The 8,504-nt window shown below is 45.0% G+C and overlaps 1 protein-coding gene across 1 annotated transcript; it reads right to left on the reverse strand.

The window, feature by feature from the left end:
* Positions 1 to 596: 596 nt before the first annotated feature.
* AHSA1 (activator of HSP90 ATPase activity 1) lies at positions 597 to 8,358 on the reverse strand. Its single transcript, XM_010947891.3, has 9 exons — positions 8,125 to 8,358; positions 6,602 to 6,792; positions 4,894 to 4,976; positions 4,376 to 4,493; positions 3,235 to 3,323; positions 2,231 to 2,359; positions 1,645 to 1,746; positions 1,106 to 1,157; positions 597 to 993 (listed from the first exon to the last, which is right to left on the reverse strand). The coding sequence occupies exons 1-9, from the start codon at positions 8,202 to 8,204 to the stop codon at positions 821 to 823; spliced, it is 1,017 nt and encodes a 338-aa protein (XP_010946193.1). The 5' UTR covers positions 8,205 to 8,358; the 3' UTR covers positions 597 to 820.
* Between the last annotated feature and the right edge of the window lie 146 nt (positions 8,359 to 8,504).

The raw sequence follows: 8,504 nt of genomic DNA on the forward strand, positions 1-8,504 counted from the left end.
CTGCTCAATTATCAGTTGTAGGGTCTGGGATATGTATTAAGAAATTCAAGGATTAGTCTCTTTTAAGACAGAAATGATGGAAGTATCTACTTCATAGGGCTATTATGGGGGCTAAATGAGTTAACAACTCAAGGAAACTGCTTAATGCAGTGTCTGGTAGGTACTAACTGCTCAGTGAACAAATTGAAGGCCCACAGGTCCCCCCGGCCACAGGGTGGGAATCTCTTTCCACACCTCAAACCAGCACCTGGTGATAATGCCTTCTTACAAGAGGCCACGGAGAGCGGGAAGCCCAGGATGCCACCTCTACCAGTGACAAACTTTGCTGGCACGGTTGACCTCAGAGCACCAACACCCACCGCCCCCCGCCCCGCTACATTTCCCTCACTGAGGGGAACAGACCTTTTCGCCAGTCTGCAGTGGGTAAGGACACGAGCTCACGAATGCTTGCTGGCAAGAAGCAGGCTCCCTTCATGCCTCTTAATTACACACACTTATTTGGAACAGAAACAAAGCCCTTCTCTTGTTTTCATTCAAATTCAAAACCTTCTAGGGAAATCAATACCAGCCAACTAATCAACACACGTTCCAATCCATGTTTTTTTTAAATTACGTTTATTTAGCGTATGTACACATAAAAGAGAAATCACCCTCTGTTCCCACCCAGCAGAAAACATGCACAAACCCAAGGTATACATGAAGGGAAGGGGCCCCGGCCCCAAGTTAGTGGTTGGGATGGTGCAATCCTGTGAGTCACAAGCCCCAGTCAGGAGAGGGCTGGACTGAAGTGTTGGGCAGACTGTAGCCCCCGCTGCTGGCCCTAAAATAAGCGTGCGCCATAGCCAAAGGTCTGTTTGATGCCCTCAAAGTAGTACCGCTGCCAGCCCTGCCGTGTCCTCTCTTCCTCAGGAGCAGGGATGCCTCGGCCTTCCATGCACAGCTCGGTCTCTCCATTCTTGTCAATGAAGGTCAAGGTGATGGTGGCAAAGTGCCCTGCAGAAAGGCAGAGGGGAGGGAGGTTTCAGATTCAGGGTTTCCATGTGGGTTCGAGAATAAAGGGGAAAACAACAAGTTCTGGGGGCAATAAACAAGTATGCTTACTTACCTTCTGGCCACGATTTAAACCTCCACTTCATCATAATATGTTTCTCAGGGACCTAAAATAATCAAAGAGATCAGCCTATACCACAGACTACAACGTATGCAATCCTAGCTAGGATGCGCCATCTGCTTTTCATACGGAGTCTATCATCCGCGCAACTGCACCACTTATGAGGGCAAAGTGGACCACAGAGTTGGTAGCTTCTGCAGTGATATTCGCCGCAGCTTCTCTTATTCCTGGGTCCAGTCAACGGTACCTAAGTGAAATTTCAATGCTGCAAGTGGAAAGCCGTAAACCACCAATATATAAGTCCTCTCTTCACGTTTGATTTCTCCAGGGAGAACTAATTTCACCTAAGGAAAAAATTCTAGAACAGCAAGAGAATTCAACTGTAGCATTCTTTTGCAACAATAAGAATGAGGTTTTACTAACCGAAGAGATTAAAGCCTTAAATTTTATCTACAGAGCTGCAAAAAAAAAAAAAGAAGAAATGTTAATCTTCTAACCAGACAGAGACTACATCTTGGCTAGCAGGTACTTACCAGATCAGTGAATTCCCCAGAGACATTGCCATCTACCAGGTGAAACTTGCCACCTTTGTCTGCTTCTAACATTGCAGGAGCATGGGTAAAGGCCTGAACAAGCTGCAAAAAAAAAAAAAAAAAAAAAAAAAAAAAGGAGGTAGGGAGAAGATGTGTGGCTCTCAGTGGGACCCAGAGAGAGACTCCAGCTGACACCTGTGTGTCTCCTTAACTCTCACTTCCAAAGATACCACTCTGCCCAACGACCAGGTTTAAGTTCTATTCTGTTCAACTGAAGACCAGGCTTCAACTTGAGTAATTCTTTCTGAATCCTTGATGCTGGTACTTTGGATCCATTTACTTTTGTAATGAAAAAGACTCTAGTGGTTCCCACTTACGTGACCCAAAACTAGTACAGAAGAGAAAAAAGGCAAATCCACTCAGATGAATGTGTTGAACAAAAGTGTTTTTCCCTTGCCTCTGCATGTATGAGGAATACCTCGTGGTTCCTCTCAGTACTTCCTCTGCAGTGAGGGGATGTGCCCACAATGGGTCACCCGGATGTTCAGCAGATGCCATGACGCCGGAAAGACAAGATTACACTTACCTCTTGGGTGGTAAAAACTCTGTAGAGCTCCTCTGGTGATGTCAGGAAGGTTTCTCTAAGGGTGATCTTACAGGTAGGGATTTTGACACCGACAGGTCTGGCCTGGGTTTTTGAAGGAGCAGCCTTAGCCTGTGGAAGTGGTGGTGAAACTGTCAGTTTAGAGTAATGGTGAAACCTCAATTAAAAGGGCTTCAGGGACAGCCCTGCCATTCGTTCTCACAGTTTTTCACCTCCCAGGCTAACTGTTTCAGGGGGTTAGAGAAAATTTATGTGCATGGGTGTTTCAGTCAGGAGAAGAACTTTCCCAGATACTCCTCAGTGCCACTCTAGGTGAAGGAAGACTAACACTCAAAAGCTCACTACCAAAGACAAGTCAATCCATAGGTATTTCTTTAGATCCCTGCTTGATTCTCAGACAGAATTTTATGCTTAGCCAGAAGCAGCCTCCCATAATTTCCTTCAGCAAGCTGACAAAAGGTAAACAGGGTTGGAAACCACGTGCTGACCCCAAACCACACAAGGTCCATCCCTAGAAAAAATATTCACTCAGCCTGCAAGTTGGGTGAAATCCATCAGTTTCCTGACAGGTGAAGTTAGTGATCTAAGTAACCCCTGAAACTTTGATGAGATCTTTAATATCAAAGTATGAAATGTCAATACCCCAATTAGACATAATACTTAAGATGTATACAGGTGAAGACCACTCTATGTTCATAACCCCTTCACTGGTGTTAAATGCAACCAAAAATCAGACTGTGAAATCCCTGATGACTTCCATTTGCTCTAGGAGTCTGTTATAAATGAACAGAAACCAGGTTAAAGATAGACAGACAGACAGTTACATACTGTGGACTTGAAAAAGCACCATGAGCAGATCACAAGCTGCTCTGGCTTAGAGGTTAGGGTGTGGGAGAAAGAGCTGAGATGTGGACTTAAGGAAGAGACAGTGTCTCAACTGCCTTTCCAGAGAGCCTCCTGCCCCACCATGTGGGAACACCAGTTACCTTGCGCTCCTCAGTTTTCAGTGCTGGCTGCCTGGCTGGGTCTACTGACTCTCCATTCATTGTAGGCAAGATCATGCCCTGCGTGAACTCTGAAAAGACAAAATCCCAGCTCTTGGAAGTTATTTTTTAGTAGCTGAGATTGGGGGCTTCATTGTAGTTTGACAAACATGGCCATCTTAACCAAGAATGAGGTAACAACAGGAAAGGAAGAGTCTATCTACTTTACATCTTTATCTCGGCTCTGTGGTACTCAGACAGGTATCTGAGTGTATGCTATAGAATGTAGTATATTATATTGGAATTATGGTAAACCCCTGACTCAATCGGATGGTAGCCAACGAACGTAGTGGCACTTGCAATGACTTTTGAGAGTGTGGCAAGATACCTACGGATGCATATTTAGTCTCCTTTCTCCACTGTGCTTTACATCTGTAGAAGAGCCACAGCTAGTTACGGTGTCAGAGCACTGATTCCTACCAAAAAAAGTTTTCACCTTCTGTGCTAGTTCCCTCTGATGGCTGTATGTACTCTGACACCAAAATCAGAACACACTGGCAGAACTGGAATTACAGAGGAGAGCTGAGCTGACTACTATTCAAATTACGTTCTAAATGTCCCTGGAGAATGCATATCAAAGGTAGTCCAGGACTACGCTCAGGTGATGAGTCTAGGGATATCAAATCTTTAGATCAGTGAGTCCAAGAGGAATATGTTAGCCTTAAACGTAATATTAAATTTTCTAGTAGTTATACTATAAGAGTTAAAACCAACAAGTGAAGTTAATTTTTATTAATATATTTAACCCAATACAACTAAACTATCATTTCAATATGTTATCAACATAAAAAATTATGAAGATATTTTACACTCCTTTTTTGGTACTAAGTCTTCAAAACCCATTGTTTATTTCATACTAACATCTCAGTGTGGACTGGCCACATTTCAACTGCTAATTAAACAATGTATCAGACATCGCATCTCCAGATCTTTCCCTTTCTCAAAGTTTATAGACTGACTGAGATGAAATAAGCCTCTTCCTATTTGTACCCATTTGCCAAAGAAAGGACTGTCAAGCCCTTAATTAGAGTCTGACAGGTAGAAAGCTACCTCCTCAAGGCATTCGTAACTACTCAAGAGATACCTGTTTTGAGGGTGCTGATGTAAATTCCCATTGCTTCTCTTAGAAGTCTCACCCCTTCTTCCTTCATTAAGGCCACGAGATTTGTGTCAGGCTCATCTTTGGCAAGGCTCACACTAATCTGAGTGAAAGATCAGAAGTAGGTGGTAAATAACACGATGGGCACCTACACTGCAGAATGTGGGTGCTCAGCAATCACATAATTGCTGACATTTCCAAAGGAAATACGTGAGGGTTGAGTTACTTGTATATCCCCATGAGCGTTCCTTCTCGCATTCTCTCTGCCAAGGCAAAGGTGGCTAACGTTAGAACCCACGTTACTTGCTAAAGGAAAGTAATTAAATAAGCACAAGCTGCTCTGGAAGCTCCCAGTGGTACCAGAGACCTAGAAAATCATCTGCAGACTGTGGTTCTGAAAGCTTGGGCCATGCCTGACCTATAATCCTGAATGATAGGTCATTTTTATCATCTGAGACTAAGCGGATGTGGAAGATTCAGATGAGGAATTGGGAAGCACAAACCTCTACTTCATCCACGCTGTTTTCATCAGACAAATTGGGGATCTCCACATGGCCCTTGTACTGGACTCCAGACTTAGAGGTACCTGTCAAAACCAATGCAATGCTATTAGTCTCCTCCTCTTCAGTCTGCTACTCTGGAGTTCTACTACCACTCTGCTTATACTTCTTTTTGGACAACTGAACTGACCTTCTTTGTTTTGAGAGAATGCCACATGCCAGCTGCCCCTGCCCCAAAATGTCCTTCCTTATCAGATTTCTTGAGACTGTGTTATTACAGTGTTGGACCAAGAGCTATGTAAATATAGCACTAGCATGAATTCTGTCAGGGAGGGCTTCGGTCAACAGCCAATAGAGTCAGTTCCGCTAGGATGCTTATTTTGAAAATACAGATTTGTTCCAATGCTATTGGTGTATTAAGGGACAATTTGATCATAACATGAATTTCACATTTGCTTGTATGTGATTTCATCCATAAGAAACACTAGGTGAACCCATAGAAAGCCACACCCAGCTGAACAGAGCTGCACAGGAATACACAACACACACACATCTCAAACATTTATCTCCCAGCAATCTCAGATCATCATGTGTGTTATGAGCCGTGCCATCCACAACTATTGTTATAACGTTCCCTCTGACTTTAGGCGACTCTCCTTCTGCCACCTCAACCCACAAGCCTCAATGCTTCTGACGCCCACTTTCACAAGTAAACTTCAGGTCTTTTTCAAGGTAAAGCACCATATTTGTCATATTACTTACGTATTTCTATGACTTAACATATATAAAACGGTGCTATCAGTTTTTAGAAATGTGCCAGTGATGAAGCTTTTGGGTACTGTGTCACGTCCAAGCCCATTTTCCCTCTAAGCCCCATGGGTTTTGCTGCAAGATTCTGCATAATGCAGTGATTTTTAGAAACAAATGTCCCGTCATAGCAGAACTGATTGAATTTCAAAGTTAACTGACAAAACACTTACTTATCTTCACTTCTCTAGGCCTCAGGTTCTCAACCTATACAAAGAAGACTGGGCAAGATGATACCTAAGGCTTCTTCTAGACTACTGTGCTTTAGTAGTTAAAAAAAAAAAAAAAAACCAACAGAGAAATGTACATTTCTCCTCTTTATTACCGTACACTTGAGAAATGTTTACTGAAACAAATTTATTTCATGCTTTGCCCCATACATGTACTCCTTTACCTTTAATGTTAAGATTCAGCCTCCCAACTGTCTGGACCACCCAAAGGAGGCATATGCATGGTCCCAGTTCTCTGCCAGTGTCATCAAAGAAGGGACATTAAGCTAAAGCTAAAGGATAAAACTGCCCCAAATGATAATCAGGTACAAGCCTGATTAGCACAGCAGTCTTAACTGTTAGACTCACACTGGAGAGAGTTAAAAAAAAAATCAGAAAAAATTCCCCTCTACACACTTTTAAATCATCCAAGAGACAGCAATAGCTAGTCTGAGAATAGTCACCTTCTATGCTTCACTGGGAACTTGCGAGACCCAGAGAGGAAACTCGTTCAGTGTCCCAAAGTGGCAGAGAAATTTCAACATCCAATGCTGTTTTCTATAGGATTCTAAAGCAGCACCATCTGTCTCCCTTGAAAAAAGCTCACAACCTCTCAGAAACTGTCCTCTCTGGCTCCTGAACAAGTCAGTCAAAAGGCAGTTAACCCCTGTCCTAAAAGCCGAGCACAGACTTACCTGTCCAGTTTAGTTTGATGCTCCACTCGTAAAAGAAGATAAGTTTGCCTTTGCGATTATTAATGGATGCCTCTCCATCAAGCTTATTCACTTCTGTCACCTCGCACTTGCCTTCCTCATTTTGCACCTGCACTGCCAGGAACAATGTTTTCAGCTTATCTGTGGACCAATTTGAAGCATCCCTCTCTGTCCTGCAAAACAGAAACAAAGCTATGAAGCAGAAGTGGAAGGAAGGATACACTGCTATGCAAGAGCATCCAGGGCTAAAGGCGCCCTGAAAAGAACACAAAACCCTCAGTCGCACTCCAGTATGTCCACAAATGTGTAACCCTTTTAGGAGATCAGGAATCCCATATTGTCAATAAAGACAACTGCTGTACAGAATAGTTACAAAGTAAAAGGAAAATTCTCTTTTCCTTTCTCAGCGTGATGGTGCTGAGGTCAGTACTTGACACTTTAACATGGCGCCCCCGTCTGACCAAGTGGGAAACTGCACATCTTGCTGAGGTCTAGCACACAGCCGGCCATAGAATGGAGTACTGAGCTAAGAAGTCCCATAAAGAATAAATCAATTAGCACAATGTTTTGACCTGTCACATTCAGGCTGTGCTATAAATGCCCTACACATTCTGTGCCCTCTAAATGACCATAAAAACAATAAAAGTCCAGGGCTTCAAAATAGACAAAAATTAAGTCAAGCACTCTATCTTAAGAAGAGAGGAGACGGACTGAGATATAGAGAAGAAAAACTACATGCCTCCCACTTTACTAACTAGTAGAGGAAACAGCAAAAAGAGCTGCAACAAAGTAAAAATACAGTAAAGACGGTATGAACAAAGTTCAACAGAATTAAAAGATAAGGAAACATTACTTCTGGAGGATTTCATGAAGAAAGGTAGGCTTTTAAGAGTGGTTAGGTTATAAAACCATGATTGCCCGGCAACCGGGGCAGTCCCTGGAGTTACAGTGCAACCGACTTAATAGTTCCGGGTGAGAGGCCATGGCGCCTGCAGCATCACTAACTAAGCTCTGAGCACCTGCACACGTTCCAAACCTTAGCCTTCTGGACTGAGGCAGTTGTCTCCTATGACTGACTTTTAATTCCACCCATAAGCCGAAAAATAGGAATTCCAACCCCACGGAGCCTAACACTGCAATCTCCCAACACAATCCACGGCGGCTTGGGTCTCACTGACTCCTCCGGCCACGTGTGGGATGCATTTCTGTTCAGGCTGGATGGATGCAGCAGCCAGGGAGTTACGTTCTCGAATCGCTGAAACCTCTCCTCTGGGGCGCAGCCCTTCATGTCGTCCCCTCGCACCGCGCCCCGCCCCAAACTGAAACGGAGGATGGAGGAGTTTGGGAATATGGACCCCAGCAACAGGAAAGACCCACGCCCATCTCCCGGCAGGCAGGGCTTCCTCGGCCCCAGCTTTGTCCCAGCAGAGGTTCCAGGGCCCCAGGGCCCCTGCAACCCTGGCCCGGCCGTAGAGCTCCCGTGGCCTGGCCCCGCTTGCCCTCACCAATGCCAGTTGTTGACGTTGGTGGCGTCCGCCCGCTCCTCCACGATCCAGCGTGGGTCGCCCTCGCCCCACTTGGCCATCGGCTCTCCTATCGCGCCGCCACCAGCTCCTGAGCAGCCACAGCCAGAGCCTCAGGACCGCCCGGTCCCAGCCGCCCGGCAGTGCCTGGAAACTACTAGAAACGGCCTCAAATCCTCCCGGCTTGCTTTTCCCTCCACCCCCCGCCCCCTCCCCGCCTTAACTTCCGGCTCCTCCTCACTCCCACCCGGTACTTCCGTTCCACCTCGCAGGACTTGAGCTTCCGCCAGTTCTAGGGTTCCTTCAAACTCCCCTGGTTATCCCCTAAGAAGACCGAAATGCAACCGCTCACACGACCATTC

This window comes from Camelus bactrianus, chromosome 6 (genome assembly GCF_048773025.1).
Source record: "Camelus bactrianus isolate YW-2024 breed Bactrian camel chromosome 6, ASM4877302v1, whole genome shotgun sequence".
Taxonomy (NCBI): domain Eukaryota; kingdom Metazoa; phylum Chordata; class Mammalia; order Artiodactyla; family Camelidae; genus Camelus; species Camelus bactrianus.

Bases quoted from the DNA above. Each gene is read 5' to 3' on its own strand.
- AHSA1 (XM_010947891.3), bottom strand. From the start codon at position 8,204: ATGGCCAAGTGGGGCGAGGGCGACCCACGCTGGATCGTGGAGGAGCGG. The intron at 4,977-6,601 runs GTAAGTCTGTGC...TGGTTTTGACAG, and splicing joins CATCAAACTAAACTGGACAG to GTACCTCTAAGTCTGGAGTC. The intron at 2,360-3,234 runs GTAACTGGTGTT...CCACTTCCACAG, and splicing joins TGAAAACTGAGGAGCGCAAG to GCTAAGGCTGCTCCTTCAAA.